Below are 21,984 nucleotides of genomic sequence, written 5' to 3'. Positions count from 1 at the left end.
ATTTCATATCATTAATTATCAAATCAATCATATTATTTTGCATATATACGTATATCATGAAAATCATCGGCCCGTACGCCGGTATTTCACATTTTATCATAGCTCAGCCCGTACGCTGGCAAATCATAGTTCAACCCGTACGCTGGCAATCATATCCATAGCTCGGCTCGTACACCGGCAAATCATATCATAGTACAGACAGTACACTGGCAAATCACATCCATAGCTTGGCCCGTACGCCGACAAATCATATCATAGCACAGCCCGTACACTGGCAAATCACATCTATAGCACGGCTCGTACGCCGAAAAAATATATCCATAACTCAGCCCGTACGCTGGCAGATTATACACATAACACGGCCCGTGCACTGGAAAATCATATAAAAATCTCAGCCCATATGCCGGTTTTCCATTATAAATATTTGTATCATAATCACATTTCCAGAAAAACAGTATTTCATAACATTTTATACTCATGCCACACTAACAGGTTTTACACATATTCAACATACCATCATTTTAACAGTATTTTTTCAAATATAAATCATATATAAATATATTTATTTTTCCTGACACCAAATGCTATAACAGTATACATATTTTTCATCAAATACTAGCTTAGTTTATCCCCTTATTTGATTCTTGAAAAGCCCCTAAGAAAATCTGCCCCACACCCGTGGGGTTCCCAACTCAACACCCTGGAAACAACATTTCTCAAAATTAAAGTTTAGTATTTCTATGCGTATATCACTTTTTGCAACTGCCAAAAATCCAAATATTAAGTAGAAAGTCTTACCCTGGATTTGGGATGGTTTCCACCTTACTTTCACCAATGATTCGCTCCGACAAATTTAGAGAGAACTTCCCCAGGAATGTCGTGGTGGCTTCGAATTGTCGATCCGGCGTAAATTTAACTCGAAATCGACGAAAGAGAGCGAGACGACCGAAGGGGAGAGAGAGAGGAGAGAGATTTCTTAATTGAAAAGTAAACTCCGGATTTTGTATATATATAGAACTGGATTTGTCAATGAGCCACGTCATACATCGACGAATCCTTCATTAATTTCGTCGACAAAATTCAATCCTCATCGACAAAATTCAGCCAGCTCAAAACCTCTCTCGGTATTTCTTCGTCGACGAAATTCAATCTTCGTCGACGAATTCTCTTAAGCCTTCATCGATGAATCCCATGTAATCGTCAACAAAGCCCTGATGATTTCCCCTCGGTTATTCCTTCCAAAGTTCAATGTCATCGATGAAGTCGACTTCCTCCTTCTGTTACTGTTTCCATTTCCCTTCCTCTTTATCATTTAAATTTCATTTTTCTTCGAGTCGTTACACCCTCTCTCTATCTTACCTAAAATTTCTATCTCTACTCTCTCTTTCTTTCTCTAAACACTTGCAATAAGGTTGTCCATCAATAAGTTTTATTTTTATGATTCTATTTTTCAGAAAACACATGTGGTGATCAACTTGGAATTTATGTACTTTGTTGTTAATTTACAATTTTGCCATTGATTTTCTTGGTGATTGCATTTATATTTTGCACTCTATATATATATATATATATATATATATTGTTGTTGTTGTTTTTGTTGGGCAATATTGTGATGGTGAAGTGGAATTAGGAGTTTGGAATTTCAATTTATTGTTAATGAAATCTTAAAAAGTTTTGAAAAGAAAAAAAAATAAAATTTTGCATTAGTTTTATACTTTTAAGTGATTATGTGCTGTTTTACTTTCTAAAATTGTAGGAAGAAAAAACAAAAACAAAAAATACACATCTTTTATTATTTGGTTCCCACATGCTCCCACACCACAAATAGATAATTTTACAAAGTTTATTTTTTTTAATTAGGTTATGTTCAATTTTCCTTTTTAACTTAAAATCCTAACTGAATATTAATTTACTAGAAAACTTAGGTCATTTCAAAACTCAATTGTCCAAATTGAGCATATGAGGTATAAATTGACTAGGATCAATTTAGCGTATATGTGGGGTAATTAGAGCTTATAGTACGGCGAAATTCCTCTAGATTTGAAAGTCAGATACTTATAACCAAATTAGGTTTCACAGTTCAACTAAATTCATTTCAGAATTGAAGTGTCTAAATCAAGTATACAAGGTCCAAACTGAGCAGGATCAATTTCAACACGTTTGCGGGGGATGGAATGGATGTGTCAAAGCTAAACATAACCCAAAAACCCTTTTGATTTGAATGTTAGACAATTAGAACAAAATTAGATTTTATATGTTAAGTATTTTAGTTGACTTTGGAACTCAAGGATCCAAATTATACATAAGGTCAAAATCGAGTAGTGTGAGCTCCTACATGTTTGAGGGATTACAATTGATGTGTTGGACCTAACAACACATTGAAACTCTTCCCATTTAAAATTTATAGAGTTAGAATCAAATTAGCTTTCACACTTCAACTACTTAGTTCTTTTTGAAACTTAAGTGTCGAAATCGAGCATATAAGGTCCAAATTGAGTGAGATCTATTACAAAACGTCCATATGATTGGAATGGATGTATCAGATCTCACCATATCCCAAAAATCTTCTTGGTTGAAACTTAGACACTTAGAACTAAATTGAGTTTCATTATTTAAGTACTTTGTTCATTTTGAAAATTATCAAGTGTGTCCAGATCAGGCATACAAATTCTAAATTGAGTGAGGTCAATTTTGACATGTCTGCAAGGTGTGAAGGATCTGCTAGATTTCACAGTACCCAAAAGCCTTCCTGATTTAGAAATTTAGATACTTCGGACCAAATTCAGTTTCATAGTTTAAGTATTTTGTTCATTTTAGAACTCTAGTATGTCAAAAGCAGGCGTACGAGGTCCAAATTGAATGGGGGTCAATTCCAACACATCCATGGGGTCCGAATGGATTTTCCAAATCTCATGGTACCCCAAAACTATTCCATGTTTGAGTGTTAAACATTTAGAACCATATGAGTTTTACAATTTAAGTACTTTGTGTGCTCCAGAACTTAAGTGTATCCAAATCAAGCACACATGATCCAAATCAAGCGGGATATGTTCCAACACATTTGTGGTGTTCAAATGAATGTATCCGAGATTAAGATACTCAAAAAATACTTTTGTGTTTTAGAGTTAAGAGTGTTGGAATCAAATTAGCTTACACAATTCAACTACTTTGTTCATTTTAGAACTCAAGTATCCAAGTTAAGCATACAAGGTCCAAATTGACTGGGGTTCGTTCCAACATTTTTATGGGGTTTGAATGGATATTTAAGAGCTGACGATACTCTAAAAAGCTTCTTGATTTGAAAGTTAGACACTTACAACCAAATTAGTTTCCATATTTGAAGTGCTTAGTTCATTTAAGAATTTAAGTGTCCAAATCAGGCATATGACCTCCAAATTAATCAAGAAGGGTAAGTTCCTACATACTTGTGGAATTGAAATGGATGTGTTTGAGCTCATGATACCTCCAAACTACTCTTGATTTCTAATTTTGGGAGTTATAATCAAAATAACCTTCATAATTCAACTACTAAGTTCATTTCAAAATTCAAGTGTCTCCAAATCAGACACACGAGGTCTAAATTGAGTGACGTAGGTACTGACATTTTTATGGGAGTCAAAGTGCATTTTTTGATTTGTAATTTTGGGAGTTTAATTGTTTTAATATTTGATTGGGCTTGTGATTATATAGAAAGATCCTAAGTTTGTGCAATATTTTTGAGAAATCTGAATTGACCTAGGCAAAAGTTTTAAAATTTCAATTCACCCCCCTCTTGGGAATACACCAATTCTAACAGAAAACATGTATCTTTTATAGTGATGGTCGTATGCTTATAGTCATGGCATGATATCGTCACTAATAATCGACTTTTAGTAATGGTTTACAAATTCATCACTAATAAGTATTAGTAACCGCAGATATGACAACTAATTTTAAACCGTCACTAATACTTATAAAATCGTCACTAATGGTTTTTTGATTATTAGTGACGGTTTTGATCCGTCACTAATATCCTTATTTTTTGTAATGGGGATAGAATCATTGCCTAGCAAAAGGGGTGTTCTTGATATAGAGGGGTCTCCACCTACCAACGAAAAGAGGGAACCCTACCTATTGAACGAAGAGAGTAAGGAAAATCCTCACAGCAAGTTGCTTCAAGTAAGGACATAGGCAGGCCGTTGAACCTTGTAAAAAATTTGCGTGTTCTTCTTTCCCTTAATCTCTTTAATTTTCTGCAATTATAACTTGTATGAATACATGCCTTAAATATATACTTAGTTAATTTCATAACTCAGGTATCCAAATCTAGCATAATAATTCGTAACTTAGGTATCCAAATCTAGCATACGAGGTCCAAATTAAGTGGGATCATCTCTGACACATCTATGATATTACGGTGGACATGCTAAAGTTACAATACCCAAAAACTCTTCCCCAGCTAAAAATTAGGTGTTTAGAAGCAAACTTAGAATACATGTCTTAGATATATATACTTAGATGATTTCAGAACTCAGGTGTTTAAGTTGGGCATAACAGGTCCAAACTGAGTATGGTTAGTTCCAACACATCCATGACATTGAGATGGACTTTTTCGAGCTTACGGTATCCAAAAACTCCTCCCTAACTGAAAAGTAGGCACTTAGAAGTAAACTTACAATACATGCCACAGATATATACTTAGTTGATTTCAGAATTTAGGTGTCCAGATCGGGCATATGAGGTCCAAACTGAGTAGGGCTAGTCCCGACACATCTGTAACATTGAGGTGGATGTGTCAGAGCTGATTGTACCAAAAAAACTCTTCCCCAACTGAAAATTAGGCGCATAGAATCAAACTTAGAATACATGTCTTAGATATATACTTAGTTGATTTCAGCACTCAGGTCTCCAAATTGAGCATATGAGATCCGAACTGAGTGGAATCAGTTCCAACACGTCTATGACATTGAGATGGATGTGTCAAAGCTAACGGTGCCCAAAAACTCCTCCCCAGTTGAAACTTAAAGTCGCATGTAGTAAACAAAGTTAGGTATTTAAAATTGTATCATTTGTTATTTAACTATGTATAATCATTCTTACTATCAAAACATTTATACTTAAAGAGTATTAAAAAAATTATACTAATTTGTTACATAATTATTATTTTGTAGAGTCTGCAATCAGTCGAATGATGATAAGGACGACGCTGACCATGATGATAATGATGCAGTTTATTTTTATTTTTTATGTGGACATATCATGTATATATGGTATTTATGTAAATTATAAAATTTTTTATGTATACATATTTTCATTTTCTTAACAATTACAAAAATTAATTTATAATTATAGTTCATTATGATGTGTGATGAAATTTAATTATAAGGTTCTCAGAGGAATGCATAATTTTTTTAAAAAAAAAATTAACTTTTAGTGACGGTTTGAGAACCGTCACTAAAAGTCTGGTAGTAGTCATGGCTCTAGAATCGTCACTAAAAGTGGACAATATTGAAGGTTGCTTAACCATCACTAAAAGTAGGCCAATCATGACGGTTCAAAAACCATCACTGAAAGTTAACAACAGTGACAATTTAGAAACCGTTACTAATAATGAGTTTTTGGTGATGATTTTTTAGCCCAAAAGTAGTGTCAATTATAGTGACGACATTACACTATTAGTGACGGTCCATCTCCGTAACTAATAGTCCATTATTAGTAACAGTTTTGAGACGATTGTTATAGTCATCCATTTGTAAGTGTCACTAAAAATTAATCGTGATGGTTTTCTATTATTAGTGTCTATTTTAAACGGTCACTAAAAGTCTTATTTTTTGTAGTGTAACTCCTTTAGTTTTCTAGGGTAATGATCAAGTCTCTCAATGGTCTACCTTTAACAAATTCCTTCTCTTTTTTCTTTTTTCCTTCTATGCTCTCTTTGACTATTGTCATGAAGGTTCCTGTCTTTTTTTAATTCAATTTCACATGTTCCTTCATCATGAATATGTTCTCATAAGATTTTTTTTCATTTCTTAACTTGTGAGCAACAAATCTTCTAAATCAATTGATTTGTTCTATGATGCGACATTTGTTTAATTAACCATTGAATTACATCTAAGGGGATGAAAATGGAAACTATAGAAGTGGGCTTCACTCTCTTTAGTTTCTTGAAAAAATTTTCTTTGTTTCTACCTCCAATAGCGATTTCCAAAGAGTGTTTGCCACTAAGAAGATATTCTTAAGCTTCCAACAAGAAATGATTTTGAAACTCTTGAACTTGCGGCATTTGGTGGATGATTGGTGGAAGAGTTTCCATTTGAAGCCTACAAGTATCTTAATTCACACAACCTTAGCCTCTAACAAATGACAGAAACATCTTATGTTAATCTCATACGCTCCCCAAGAGCAACAATTATGCTCATGAGAGGCCAAACCCAAAATAATTAAATACATACTGGCTATTTGGACTGCACACCTGTGAAAAAGCAATCAAGCTCGATAATCTACTAAACTTTATAAAGTCTACTTTGGCGATTGATAAATGTATATACTATATGTGTGTGTGTTGTTCATTATCCCTATTTGTGGTGACTGATTAATGATGCTTCCTCAGATGATGAGATGATGCAGTCAAAATCAAAATTACGATGACAGCTCAACCCACTAATAGTACTAGCACTAGAGAGGGTAAGCTCACTATGACTAGAGTCCAATGCATTCACATAGGAAACAACGCCCACATGAGATGCCACCGCCTGGTCAATTTTTAGGTCATAATGAGCATCCTCCTTCGAGTACTCTGGAGTCTCCTCGCTCTCTTGCAATTGCAATGCGAATTCCAAGCTTCCCACTACATCCCCCATCGTGGGCCGCTCAATTCCAGAATCATCTAGGCAACTGTCTGCAATCTCTACAAATTTTTTAAAACACGACGGTGTTATCTTTCCCATCAAATATGGATCAATGTTTTGGTGAAGAGTTCCATAAAGGATGCATTCCTTGGCCCAACTCGCCAAATTTACCTGACCCTCTGCCAACTTGCGGTTCACTGCTTTTCTCGCACAGAGAACTTCAAATAACACAACACCAAATGAGTAGACATCAGATTTCTCTGTTAAATGCATGCGACGAATGTACTCAGGATCCAAATACCCCAGCGTGCCCTTCACCACCGTACTGATCGCTGTACTCGCTAAGCTAGTTGGACCTATTTTGGATAACCCGAAATCTGAAACCTTGGCAACCCAATTCTCATCCAACAAAATGTTGGTACTCTTCACGTCTCGATGAATGATCATGCGAGTTGTGCCTGTATGAAGGTAGTGGAGTCCTCGAGCAGCTCCAATACAGATGTTAAGCCTCTGCTTCCATTGGAGAGGAGCATTTTCTGTTTCGTAAAGATGATTGCAAAGTGTCCCATTGATCATATAGTCATACACAAGGATCATCTCTTTGCCTTCGTCGCAATAACCAATTAGAGAGACAAGATGAAGGTGGCGGAGCTGGGATAGCGTTTGAATCTCAGTTGCAAACTCATGCGCCCCCTGCCGAGAGCCCCGACTTAACCGTTTGATTGCAACAAGCTTCAGACCATCCATGCATCCTTTGTACACCTTACCGAATCCTCCAACACCAATGATGAAAGCATCATCGAAGTCATTTGTGGCGCTTCGAAGCTCTGCAAGTGAAAAATGACGGCATAGTTTTTCTGGCAATGCTGAAGTCTTTCTTGCAGTTGACTGTAATTCGTCTTTCTTTTGCCGCCACCATAAGGATCTATGATAGGCGCATAAAATAGAGAATAGCATGAATCCACCTATCACACTTCCTCCAATGACAAAGAACAAAGTTTTCTTGCTCCTTGAATCCTTTTCCCGCGGCAGTGGCCATGAATTATTTGGTTCATGGGAAGGGAGAGAAATATTAGGGTTTGGTCCCGCGAGATTGCCACGAGAATCATTCAATTTAAACATTTCCAACCCGTTTAGTATCACATTAACGTATCCACCCGCATCAACGTTGGGATGTAGAGCCAGAGAGAGGTTATGTTTTCCTCCGTTTCTCTCTTTCCCTATCATCAAAATGTAGTCCTTGTACACTGGGATGCCATTCCCGTGGCTCCAGGTTATGACATCAGCAGAATCATCGGCCGTCTGATTGTCCATGTAGATAATGAACGGCCTGTCCCCAGCTACTTTAACCTCCGGTTGGTACTCGCAGAAGTGGAGCCTGACCAGATACGAGAACCCTGAATCCACCGGTAATTCCCATGTCAAATTGCTCTTGGTGTTCTCTTGATTATTTGATCCCATTGTTCGAGCTGTCTCGTAGACTTCTGGCGGTGCAACATATTCTGGAAGTGATTCTGAATAGCTAATCGTAGAACCATAAGGAGGGATCACACTTGGAGATACTATGAAGAAATGATCATCAGACCAACTGCGAAACAAGCCAGAGTCGTTTACTGGTGTGATTGGTATCCCACCCACATTTAATCGATAAACTCCCTCCAGGGCTGTACTATTGTCTATTATAAATTCTTTCTGTTGCCCAACGAAACAGGGCCCTTTATCTCCTGCTTGTGTGTAGTAGAGGTTTGTGGGCATGGATACGATCTCAATTCCACTGATGAAGGCATATGTAGTAACATTTAAAGCGGCGCTTGCAGTCGCAGGTACCGGAGAAAAGGTTATATTAAGGACCTTCTGGTTCTCCGGAACGTTGAGGCAGAATTCTCTGAAGAATGACTGCTGGTAGGAAGAATCAACAGGAGGGGTTGCAGTGAAGTTGTTAAGAAGAGTGTAGGGGCCGGCTTTAACAGAGAAGAAAGGATAGGAGGCATCGGAACCGGACGATGAAGATAGGTAGAAGTGAAGGCGGATGAACTTTTGGCCGCCAGAGCTCAGCGAAAATGAGTAGGTGAATGGGGAACGAGAGATCCGTGCAGTCATGTAAGGGACGGCATCAACGGCGGTTCCTTGAGAGCTCTGTTTCGAGGGTTTGGAGACGGTGCCGTCATGCTTTTCAAAGGGACCAAATCGGGAGCCCACACCTTCGTCCCCAATCCATTGCCGTCCATGCTCGACTGAGGATTCGGATGAGCCACAGTCGAGAAGGATTGGATCTTTGGGGACGTAGTCATGAGAAGAACCATTGGAGATGGCAAGGAAGAGAAGGGAGGCCGTGAGGCGGAGCAAAGGGTTGAGGATGGAGGGTTGGGTCATGAAGCGTGTGGCTTTGGTGTTTTTGATCATTATTATTTGGGATGGGATGAATGCAGAGGAAGAGAATATGAAATAATTAGTTAGGATTACTGCAGGGCTGGCTCATGGTGAGTGGCCGAGTCGCTCTTGTAGGCGCGGGGCGGAGAGAGTGTCACGTTGGGAACTTGGCTCCATAGGAAGACTTGAGAAGGGTCCCCGCCGTGGGAGTCTTCCGACTGGATTAGACAACATATTGGCTCCATAGGAAGACTCGGGAAGGGTCTTCGCCTCGGGAGTCTTGCGACTGGATTCCCCTCGCTGAGGGACAAAACATATTGGACCTAAACCTTAATGCCTGGGCCACACGTTTGGCCGAGGGTTCGCTGTCGTTCTTGGAGAAACTATACAGTCCGTGTGGGCTACAAATGTCTGTCCATATCATTGAATTTTCTTTTTTTCCTGAAACCGTAAAATACATTCTAAAATTGACAATCCAAGTGGGTGACTACAGACAAACATTTGGGAATATACTTTGGTTACGTTGAGAGTGAACCTTTTTTTTTTTCTATTTTAGGAGCATGTGAATTTACAAGGAGTTCAGGATAATTTGTACATTAAGGCTTATTTAAATTTATACAAGTTTAAACTTAGTCAAATACTCTAAACATAGAGTTAGGATCCTCTAAAAATGCTTATCAGTAAGTGTTGAATAAATAAGTAAATTTAGTTATTCATATATATATATATATATAATTAGTAAAATTTTGAATAAAATTTATTCTTAAGTTAGGATCAAATGCAACAACACTCCTTAAATTTTAAATAATAATAAAAAATAATGAGATTTAATTTTATTAATAAAATCAAAGTTATGACAGCCAGCTGTTAGAAGTATATGAAAAAAGTTAAATTATACTCTTAATAAAGTGATCTTATCACTTTTTTATTTAATTTAGCAATTAAGTTTACTAGAAAATCAATGAGTTGTGTATAATATGTTGAAAACTCAAACTACTAAATAGACCTAAGGCTCCTAAGTTGGCTGGCTCAATTTGTGCAATTGATGTGGCTCAACCGATTTATTTTACCATGACATATCATTTCATAAAATTTATAAATAAATACAAATTTAAGAACACTAATAAATCATAAAAATATACCTAGTGATTATAACATTACAAAATATTTGTATACAATTTTTTTTATGCAAATTAAACAACTAAAGACATCATAAAACTAATAAAAAATAGTCCAATGTTTTTAAATTTAAGTGACATATCAAACATAGTAATAAATAAATAAACTAAAATTTTAATATTCATATTTTATTAATTAAAATTATAAAGTTGAAGACTAATCCTTTTGTGCGTAAAATGTAAATGCAAAATGAATAAAAAAACAAATTTATATTATTTGATTAACCTCTATTCAAGTTGGTTCGCCAATTTTTTATTTGTTTTATGTAAGTTGTCATATTATTAAGTATGGTATTCAACCTAACTAAAAAAGGGAGTCTATTCTTGGCTCACCAACTAGCCAATTAAGTCCAAAATTTTGTCTATCATTTTAAATTTTTAAATATTCAAGGGATGCAATGATGGTTTCGATCACATACAAAAAATATCTTTTTAGTGATGAAATTATTAGTGACTATCCAAAAATTATCACAAATTAATAGCTTGAAAGTTTGAGCATGTTCATCTGAGGAAACTTATCATCTTTTTGTGTTTTTCCCCTTGTATTTGACATAGTGATCAAATTTTTTGGATGGTTCTCTCAACAAGTCGATTTCTCGATCTCCACATTTATTGTGCCAAAAGCAAGATTCGTCACTACAAAGCTGACTTGTAATGACGAAACTAACTACGATCACTAATACAAGAACAATAGTGATGAATATTTATTAAGTTGCTAAATTCATCCCTAAATGGGTCTTTTCTTGGACTAATTGTGGTGCCAACATATTAGTCACTCTTTCTTAGATAACAGTGGTGAAATATATTCAACATAATAATCTTTGACTAACAAAAAAATTAGTGGATCCCTACTAATATTTGTAGTGATGTTGTCAAACCATCACTATTGTTTTCCCCTCCTTTCATAAATTAAATTTAAGTAAATATTATAAGTGGTGGATTTGGAACGGTCACTACTAGTCTCTTTAATGATGAATTTCTAACTAGTAAATATTGGAGAGTGACAATTCTAAAACCATCACTATTGTTTTTCCTATTTTTATAAATTAAATTTAAGCAAATATTATTAGTAACAATTTTGGGATTGTAACTACTAGTCTCTTTAGTGACAAATTGGTCACTACTGGAGGATTGTAGTTTAGTTCTAAAACTATTATTACTATTTTTTCCCTTTTTATAAATTAAATTTAAGCGAATATTATTCATGACAATTTTTGAAACTATCACTACTAGTCTCTTTAGTAAGGAATTTCTTACTAATCACTATTGGATACTAGTAGTTATGGTTGCAAAAACATTACTAATAATGTTCACTTAAATTTAATTTTTAAAAAAGGGAAAAACAATAGTGACGATTTGAAATGTCACTACTACGCTCTTTAGTGACGAAAATGGAGGCTTTTAGTGATAGTTTTGAACTGCCACTAATAGTTTAGGCAAAATTACTAACTCATTGTTCTTTCCCTCTCACCCAGTATATCCTTTGCTCCAATTCTTCCCCATCCCTCTCTATTGGTGCAGTATGCTTCACCAACCCCGCTACCACTTCAGCCTCCCCCTCCCCTCCTACCCTAGTACAGTGAGTGCTCCTCACTCACTCTCTTTCTCTCTCTTTAGTTAGATTGTGCATCCTTCCTCCCCCCCCCCCCCCGGTCTCTCTATCTTAACTAAAATTTCTATCTCTACTCTCTATTTCTTTCTCTAAACACTTGCAACAAGGTTGTCCATCAATAAGTTTTATTTTTATGATTCTTTTTCAGAAAACACATGTGGTGATCAACTTGGAATTTATGTACTTTTTTGTTAATTTACAATTTTGCTGTTCATTTTCTTGGTAATTGCAATTATATTGTGCACTCTATATATATATATATATGTATGTATACATATTGTTGTTGTTGTTGTTGGACAATATTGTGATGGTGAAGTGGAATTAGGAGTTTGGAATTTCGATTTATTGTTAATGAAATCTTCAAAAGCTTTGAAAGGAAAAAAAAATTTGCATTTGTTTTGTACTTTTAAGTGATTATGTGTTGTCTTACTTTCTAAAATTGTAGAAAAAAACAAAAACAAAAAATACTCATCTTTTATTATTTGGTTCCCACATGCACCCACACCACAAATAGATAATTTTACAAAGTTTATTTTTTTTTTAATGTTATGTTCAATTTTCCTTTTTAACTTAGAATCCTAACAGAATATTAATTTTCTAGAAAACTTAGGTCATTTCAAAACTCAATTGTCCAAATTAAGCATACGAGGTATAAATCGACTTGGATCAATTTAGTGTATATGTGGGGTTATTGGAGCTTATAGTACCCCAAAATTCCTCTTGATTTGAAAGTTAGATTCTTATAACCAAATTAGGTTTCTCAATTCAACTAAATTCATTTCAAAATGTAAGTGTCTAAATCAAGTATAAAAGGTCCAAACTCAGCGGGATCAATTTCGACATGTTTGTGGGGGATGGAATGGATGTGTCAAAGCTAAACATAACCCAAAAACCCTTTTGATTTGAATGTTAGACAATTAGAACAAAAAAAGATTTTATATGTTAAGTATTTTAGTTGACTTTGGAACTCAAGCGTCCAAATTATACATAAGGTCAAAATCGAGTAGTGTGAGCTCCTACATGTTTGAGGGATTGGAATTGATGTGTTGGAGCTCACAATACATTGAAACTCTTCCTATTTAAAATTTATAGAGTTAGAATCAAATTAGCTTTCGCACTTCAACTACTTAGTTCTTTTTGAAACTTAAGTGTTGAAATCGGGCATATAAGGTCCAAATTGAGTGAGATCTATTACGAAACATCCATAGGATTCGAATGGATGTATCAGATCTCACCATATCCCAAAAATCTTCTTGGTTGAAACTTAGACACTTAGAACTAAATTGAGTTTCATAATTTAAGTACTTTGTTCATTTTGAAAATCAAGTGTGTCCAAATCAAGCATACAAATTCTAAATTGAGTGAGGTCAATTTTGACATGTCTGTAAGGTGTGAAGGACGTGCCAAATTTCACAGTACCCAAAAGCCTTCCTGATTTAGAAATTTAGGCACTTCGGACCAATTTCAGTTTCATAGTTTAAGTATTTTGTTCATTTCAGAACTCTAGTATGTCGAAATCAGGCGTACGAGGTCCAAATTGAATGGGAGTCAATTCCAACACATCCATGGGGCTGGAATGGATTTGCCAAATCTCGTACCCCAAAACTATTCCATGTTTGAATGTTAAACATTTATAACCGTATCAGTTTCACAATTTAAGTACTTTGTGTGCTCCAGGACTCAAGTGTATCCAAATCAAGCACACATGATCCAAATCAAGCGGGATATGTTCCAACACATTTGTGGTGTTCAAATGAATGTATCCGAGATTAAGATACTCAAAAAATACTTTTGTGTTTTAGAGTTAGAGAATTAGAATCAAATTAGCTTACACAATTCAAGCACTTTGTTTATTTTAGAACTCAAGTATCCAAGTTAAGCATACAAGGTCCAAATCGACCGGGATTAGTTCCAACATTTTTTTGGGGTTTGAATGGATATTTAAGAGCTGACAATACTCCAAAACGCATCTTGATTTGAAAGATTGACACTTAAAACCAAATTAGTTTCCATATTTGAAGTGCTTAGTTCATTTAAGAATTTAAGCATCCAAATCAAGCATATGACCTCCAAATTAATTAAGAAGGGTAAGTTCCTACATACTTGTGGAATTGAAATGGATGTGTATGAACTCATGATACCTCCAAACTACTCTTGATTTTTAATTTTGGGAGTTAAAATCAAAATATCCTTCATAATTCAACTACTAAGTTCATTTCAAAACTCAAGTATGTCCAAATCAATCACATGATGTCTAAATTGAGTGAGGTAGGTTTTGACATTTTTATGGGAGTCAATGTGCATTTTTTGAATCTCATGTTACCCGGCCTAAACTATAACGACCTGACCCTTTATAAGGACCTGGGTGTCACTCACTTATACCAAATACCTGTACCTATTCAAGATACGTAAACAACCCGCCCGAAAAAGGGACATACAGGTATAAATCATACATAAACTTCGATATAAATGTTGCGGAAAAACATAAACATCCATTGAGATTTCTATCAGTCTTATACCAAAGTTTACTAATACATCCACAATTACATAAAACCAAACATAGAATAAATTTTGTTATTACAACCTTCCAAAAAGGACTTTCATAGAATAAATTTTGTTATTACAACCTTCCAAAAAGGACTTTCATCTAGGTTTAATACAAGATTCAAATTCTTACGTAAGATAACCAAAAATAATCTCCCCAGTCCCTTTAACTACTTGGATCGACGTACTAATGGACCTGAAAACAAAGGTTGTATGATAGGGTGAGACACCTCTCAGTAAGGAAGAAAGAGTTACAACAGTGTGTGATTGCATATTTGCACATTTTCATACAAACTCATACGTTCGAAACATTTTTTTGTAATACTGTATCACATAATATTTATCTGCACATAAAGTATTTAAATCATGCATATGATTATTAGAACACCTCCAGCTTGATATGACAATTTTTCTATTTACCTCGTGGCACATCTTGTGCACTGATTGCCTCTAACAGTGTCATGTTCGTGTAGACAAAGCCGAGCATCTTTTATGATCCGAACGCTCCCTGGTTTATTTTTACCAGTAGCTTACTAACTCCTCGCAAGTCGACCATCTAATATACCCATACTAATTTTCTCATGTATGGTTGCACTGCCAGCATCGGTACCTAGCCCTAGGAGTTTATTTCAACCCCCGAACTAGAGTATCCTTCAACCCCTTTTCTAAAGTTTCTTTCAACTTCTTTTTTTGAAATTTCTTTCAACTTGTTTTGATCACCAGCTGTGGTTCCAGTGTCATATATACAATTTATAGAAAAATATAGTAACCTATGCAATTCCAATATTTTCACAAATTCATATCATCACATTGGGTTCAAACCAGCGTCTTTCCACTCAGTTTACCCTTTTTTGTTTACTGATTCAGGTCGGTGTACCACCGGCCTCCGTTTATCACATTCTCAGTATAACAAATTGGAACTTCGTTCCCATATCTATATCAATCATATAAAAAATTCATACATTTCCATTTCAACATATTCAGTATAACAAATTGGAATTCCGTTCCCATAATCTATATCAATAGTATAGAAAATTCATACATTTCCATTTCAACATATATCACACAAGTTTAATCCCAAAACCCGCTAAATGATAGACATCAAGTAAACATCATTTAAAGGAATAAATAAAGGATTCGAGCATCTCCTACTATGGCATAAATAAAAATAAATGATTTTTGTAAAGTTTGGAGATCATACGCCAAAATCCTCGTTTTTATCAAAAATCGTAAAATCGGCATTTCTACTCTGTAGATTTTAGCAAATAAGAAGTTAAATCATACATAATAACATAAACTAGCTTTTTAGCTGTTTGGTTTTTCCAAAAATGTTGTTGTAATCAAATTCCCCTTACCTTAAACTCAAAACAAAACTTCGTACGAACACGGTCCAAACTGACAACCTGGGATCCTGGAAACCTAAAACCACAAAACATAATCTTACTATATTTTCTACTACTATCCAAATATCCAATCAAAACTATGATCAAATCCCTACCTCTATTTTTGGGAAAAACCCAAAAATCTACGAAACGATGATCTAATCCGCTAAAATTGTAGAGTTTTCTCTTCTAATCCATGCAGTACCCTCCATTTTTGGAAACGAACGACGAATGGTGAAGAATATTAGAGAGAGAGAGAGAGAGATAGAGAGAGAGCGAGAGAGAGAGAAAGAGAGATTCGCAGGATAGAGAGAGAGAGCATTTGGGAGAAACTTAGCTCCTAAGCAACTCAAATTGGATATTTATAGGGCCTTTGACCAAGTCCATTTCATTGACGAGGCGGCATCTTCGTCGACGAATCCACCACACAGCTCGTCGACAAGGTCATCCCTTCATCGTCGAGTTCAAGTTCTGGATATTTCTCTAATCCGCTCGGTATTTGCTTGTTGACAAGGCTCTGAATTTTGTCGACGAGGATCTGAAGGACTTCGTCGACGAACATGACCCTTCGTTGACGAACCCAGCTTATACAGGTTTAGGTCTCTACAATCTCCCCTCCTTATAAGAATTTCGTCCTCAAAATTTACTAACCATTGCTCACATAATCTTTTCTTATCACATCGCTTTACAAAAGAATCGACCGTCACCTACAAAGTGACTTTGGCCCAAATTTCATTACATACCCTCATATATGGCGGAGGAATACCATGGTACACACAAAAGATACTTCGAAAGATTACATATACTTAAAAAATTCTCCCAAAGGTTATACCCTTTAATCCTCACTATCTATACTAGTATGTAGCTATGTACTATCAAATAACTGTGGGTACTTCTAGTGTATTTCAGATTCTAAGTCCCATGAAACTTCTTCTACTGCATGGTTACGCCATAATACCTTTACGAGAGGTATTTCCTTAGTCCGTAACTGCGGCACCTTCTGATCTAATATCTGCACTAGTACTTCCTCATACGATAAGGCATCACTGATCTCTAGAAGTTCATAACTCAGTACGTGTGATGGATTTGGTACGTACTTCCTCAGTACAAACACGTGAAATACATTATGGACTCTGGATAACGCTAGAGGTAAAGCCACTTGATAAGCAACCAAACCTATCCTTTCAAGGATCTCAAAAGGCCTGATATACCGAGGACTTAGCTTCCCCTTCTTCCCGAACCTCATCGCCCCTTTCATCAGAGCGATTCTTAGGAATACCATATCTCCTACCTCGAATTCCAACCCTCGTCAACGAGTATCGGCATAACTCTTCTGTCGACTCTGAGCAGCTTTCATTTTTTCCCTGATCAATGCGACCTTTGCAGAGGTCTGCCGAACCATTTCTGGACCTAGTATCTGTCGCTCACCTACCTGATCCCAGTACAACGGAGATCGACACCGATGACCATACAAAGCCTTATAAGGTGCCATCTCTATGCTTGCCTAGTAATTGTTGTTATATACAAATTCAACAAGAGGAAGATATCGTATCCAACTATCACCAAAATCTAGTATACAAGCCCGCAACATATCCTCTAATGTCTGAATAGTCCTCTCCGATTGTCCATCCATCTATGGGTGAAAAGACGTACTGAACGTCAATCGTGATCCCAGGGCATCCTATAAACTCTTCCAGAAGCGAGACGTAAAACGCGAATCCCGATCCAAAACAATAGATATAAGGACACCATGGAGTCGTACTACCTTCTGCACATAAAGTTCTGTCAACTTATTCAGAAAGTAGCTGACTCTGATTGGAATGAAATGTGCAGTCTTCGTCAACCGATCTACTATAACCCATATGGCATTTTGCCCATGCACCGCCGCAGGTAAACCCGTCACAAAATCCATCGAGACATTTTCCACTTCCACTCAGGAACATCGAGTGGCTGAAGTGGTCCTACTGGCCTCTAATGTTCCGCTCTAATCTGTTAACATGTCAGGCACTGCTCTAGAAAATGAGCGATCTCTCTTTTCATGTTGGACCACCAGAAAGATTCCCTCAAGTCTCGGTACATTTTCGTACTACCAGGATGCACAGTGTAAAGTGAACAGTGTGCCTCCTTTAGAATGACCCATCTAATCCCGGCATCATTCGGTACACAAACCCTACCATGAAATCTCAATATCCCATCACCAAAGATACTGAAATCCGGATTTAACCTCTTCTGGATTCCTTTCGTAATTTTAACTAACTCAGGATCCTCCTTCTACGCCACACGAATCCTCTCCTGCGAAGTCGGTTGTACCACCAAGCTAGTAAGGACAGCTTAATGGTTTCCTCCCACTACCTATAAACTCAACCTCTCAAGGTCCATATAGATCTGATGCTTAACCTCCACTACTGAGACAAATGCATCAACAGACTTCCGACTCAGAGCATCAGCTACCACATTAGCCTTTCCTGGGTGATAGCTAATAGTACAGTCGTAGTCTTTAATCAATTCAAGCCACCTGCGTTGTCTCATGTTAAGCTCCTTCTGAGTGAAAAAGTATTTAAGACTTTTATGGTCGGTAAAAATCTGACACCTTTCACCGTACAAGTAGTGCCTCCAAATTTTCAGTGCAAACACTACCGCTGCTAATTCCAAATCATGCGTCGGGTAGTTTATCTCGTATTCTTTGAGTTGACGAGAAGCGTAAGCAACTACCTTACCCTGCTGCATTAGAACACAGCCAAGACCCTTTTTCGAAGCGTCACTATATATAACAAAACCACCATCATTAGATGGAAGAGTCAGAATTGGAGCAGTGACCAATCGCCATTTCAGCTCCTGGAAACTCACCTCGCACTCTTCCGTCCAATCATACCTCATGTTCTTTCGCGTGAGTTTTGTCAAATGACCTGTTAAACTGGAGAACCCTTCAACAAATCGTCGGTAGTAACTTTTAAGACCCATAAAACTTCTGATCTCCTGAACATTCTTCAGTCTCATCTAGTCCACTACTGCTTCAATTTTACTTGGGTCCATGGATATACCTTCTCTAGACACCACGTGCCCAAGAAATGCAATCTGTTCTAGCCAGAACTCGCACTTCATCAGTTTAGCATACAACCTCTTATCCCTAAGCATTTGCAATACTAGCCTCAAATGAACTTCATGTTCTGCAATACTTCTAGAATAAATTAGGATATCATCAATATATACCACGATGAACTAGTCTAGAAATTCGTGAAAAACCCTGTTCATCAAATCTATAAATGCTGCAGGTTCATTAGTTAAACCAAAAGGCATAACCATAAATTCAAAATGGTCATACCAGGTTTGAAATGCAGTTTTCAAGACGTCCTCCACTTTCACCTTCAGTTGGTGATATCCATACCGCAGGTCAATTTTGGAGAAGACCTGCGTGCCCTGAACTTGATCAAATAAATCATCGATCTTGGGTAGCGGGTATTTATTCTTTATTGTCACTTTATTCAATTCTCGGTAATCGATGCACATCCTCATCGAACCACCCTTCTTCTTCACAATAACACCATGCTCCCCAAAGAGAAAACACTAGTCGAATATACCCTTGTTAAGCAGCTCTTGAAGCTATTCCTTCAATTCTTTAATTTGGCTGGAGTCATTCGATACAGAGCTTTCGATATTGGCGCCGTACCTAGAGCTAACTCAATAGCAAATTCCACCTCGCAGTCCGGAGGTAATCCTGGTAAGTCCCTCTGGCAAACACGTTAGGGAATCGCGCACTACGGCAATCATATCCAATTCCGTTCTTCTACTGGCGTGTATTTCACAAATGCCAAATATCCTTGGCACCCTTTAAGGAGTAGCCTTCTAGCTTGCACAACAGAAAGATACGTGGTGTTGAAGCACACACGATCAAGGGTAACTAAAAAATCCTGTTCTCTTGGCGGTCTAAACAACACCTCCCTCCTGTGGCAATCAATACTAGCATAAGTGGCAAAAACACCAGCCATCCCTAGGATGATATTAAAGTCATATAGATGTCGCTATACCACAAGATCATCAACTGGTAGGATCGGTACATCACTGTATTTCAATCGGAAAGTCACGTACTACACTACTACACCTGACTGCGGACCGACGGACAGGTCTGTGTTTTGTAGTCGTTACTACCAGTTCATAAACTATACCATTGCACAATCTATACAACAAAATTTAACAAAACCACAGGAAGCCGAAATTAAAAGAAGTGTTGCCTCAGAAATCAACATAATTACTAAAAACGTATTATGAGGAAAGACTGTAACATGATTACATGACCCGACACTGTCGAATACGCTCACCACGTTCTCAGAGTCACCAGGAGTCAAAGAATACAGTCCGAAAGCATAGGTATGTACCCAAAACCTCTACTCTGAATACGGTGCCACACTTCTTCGGTCAGCGTATTACACTTTTGTATTGCGCTGCAAGGGCACTCACCGCTATTCCTTCGTGGCAATCTAACAAATCTCGCATCTAAATTGCACTTTGTCTCACCATCAACGACGCGATTACCAAGCCGCCCTCTACACGTAGACCAACCAAACACTGGCCCCATGGGTGGACTTACCACACAAAGAGACAACCGTTGCGAAATACGCTCTCGGGATTCTGAGAAGATAAACAACACTGTTATTCTCTCCACTGTACCCTTGTCTCGGCCCAAGATGAATATTAGGAGGTTGCTGGCTCGTTTCATAACCAAAACCTCAGCAGCCTCTAAGCAACACTCCTCAGCTACCGTGGCTTTATAAAAAACGTACCAGCAAGAGTCCTACAACAAAGAGACCTCAGGTATGCTTTACGGATCTACTCCTATACTCCCAATCTGATAACTTCCAGACGCGTCTTGTGCTTCTATATTCAGGAATTCGACCAATGGAAGCACAAATCGGGCACAAGCTCTACAAGATTTGGGTAGCGTACTGTGCTGCCACTGTTTAACGAAATGCCCTGCGGCAGTTCATATTGTAATTCCTTCCATTTTCGCATTTCTTAGAGTTGTGGCCGAAAATAATTGTTCAAAGAAGAGCTTTTGAATCGGTAGCCCACATCAATGCTATTGATATCGGTCGGTGCTCTTCCATCTGCTTACAGACACCCACCACCTCTCATAAATACATTGGCCTGCACTAGCCACTTGAATGTGAAGAAAGGTAACTCTTAGTCTACTCTTAATGTGCAGTTAATCCACACGTCTAGGACTTCGCGATCTCTTGGATCCCAATTCTCCGCATGAACCTGGATATTGTATAAACTACCCATAAAGTTGGGTATTTTAATCTGGAAAACTGCTCTTAGAAAGGGCAACCAACTTAGTCGATAGGAATGATTACCTACCCCTTATTCCATCACCGACCTACCTCGGCCATAGCTATTGAGCGAGAGAGTCAAGCAACACAATAGTAAAGTCAAGTACGAACCTATGGGGCCAGCACCCTCACTACTACTACACCCACTGCTGTGTTAGGCAAGGAGTATCCCTGGATTCCATTCTTGAAAAGAATTACGAGAATCATTAGAAAAGAGGTTGTATAAACCTAACCATCAACTACTACTTATCACAATATGGGTCATTCACCAATGGATTCACTATTTATTAACATTTCACAATACTCACATAAATATGGCATCCTCATTTGAACTCAAGGTGGCACACTCTTCTTCTAGGATAACAAGAACTATTGTCAATGGGAAATGTCACGATTTTCTGTGAACCTTTCGATTGATCCAGAATAAAAACCACAGAAACTCTAGATCAATGGATTTCAGCGTCTCCAGGTATATAAAAGAAAAAACTCAGGGAATCTGATGCCAGAGTGTCCGTATACTCTAGTAGTACTTCTAGCCTATGCAAAAACTTAGGAAATCCTATAGTGTGTATGCACATGATCCCCTAGAGCCCAGGCAGATGAACCAGACGATCAATACTCCGACTGGCTTGGGACTCTTGGGATACCAGCTGTGTATGTAACGGCACGACGAACGACCCTTTTGGACTGGACTCAAGGGTGTCCGCATGCGCCCGCTACTAATATAGCGACTCGGCACACCAG

At 37.2% G+C, this 21,984-nt stretch overlaps 1 protein-coding gene across 1 annotated transcript; it reads right to left on the bottom strand.

The window, feature by feature from the left end:
* Positions 1 to 6,340: 6,340 nt before the first annotated feature.
* On the bottom strand, positions 6,341 to 9,678 carry LOC131154753 (receptor-like protein kinase FERONIA). Its single transcript, XM_058107535.1, has one exon. It carries the CDS (start codon positions 9,228 to 9,230, stop codon positions 6,555 to 6,557), a length of 2,676 nt encoding a protein of 891 aa, XP_057963518.1. The 5' UTR covers positions 9,231 to 9,678; the 3' UTR covers positions 6,341 to 6,554.
* Between the last annotated feature and the right edge of the window lie 12,306 nt (positions 9,679 to 21,984).

Source organism: Malania oleifera, chromosome 1 (genome assembly GCF_029873635.1).
Source record: "Malania oleifera isolate guangnan ecotype guangnan chromosome 1, ASM2987363v1, whole genome shotgun sequence".
Taxonomy (NCBI): Eukaryota; Viridiplantae; Streptophyta; class Magnoliopsida; order Santalales; family Ximeniaceae; genus Malania; species Malania oleifera.
This window is presented reverse-complemented; position numbering and strand designations above follow the sequence as displayed.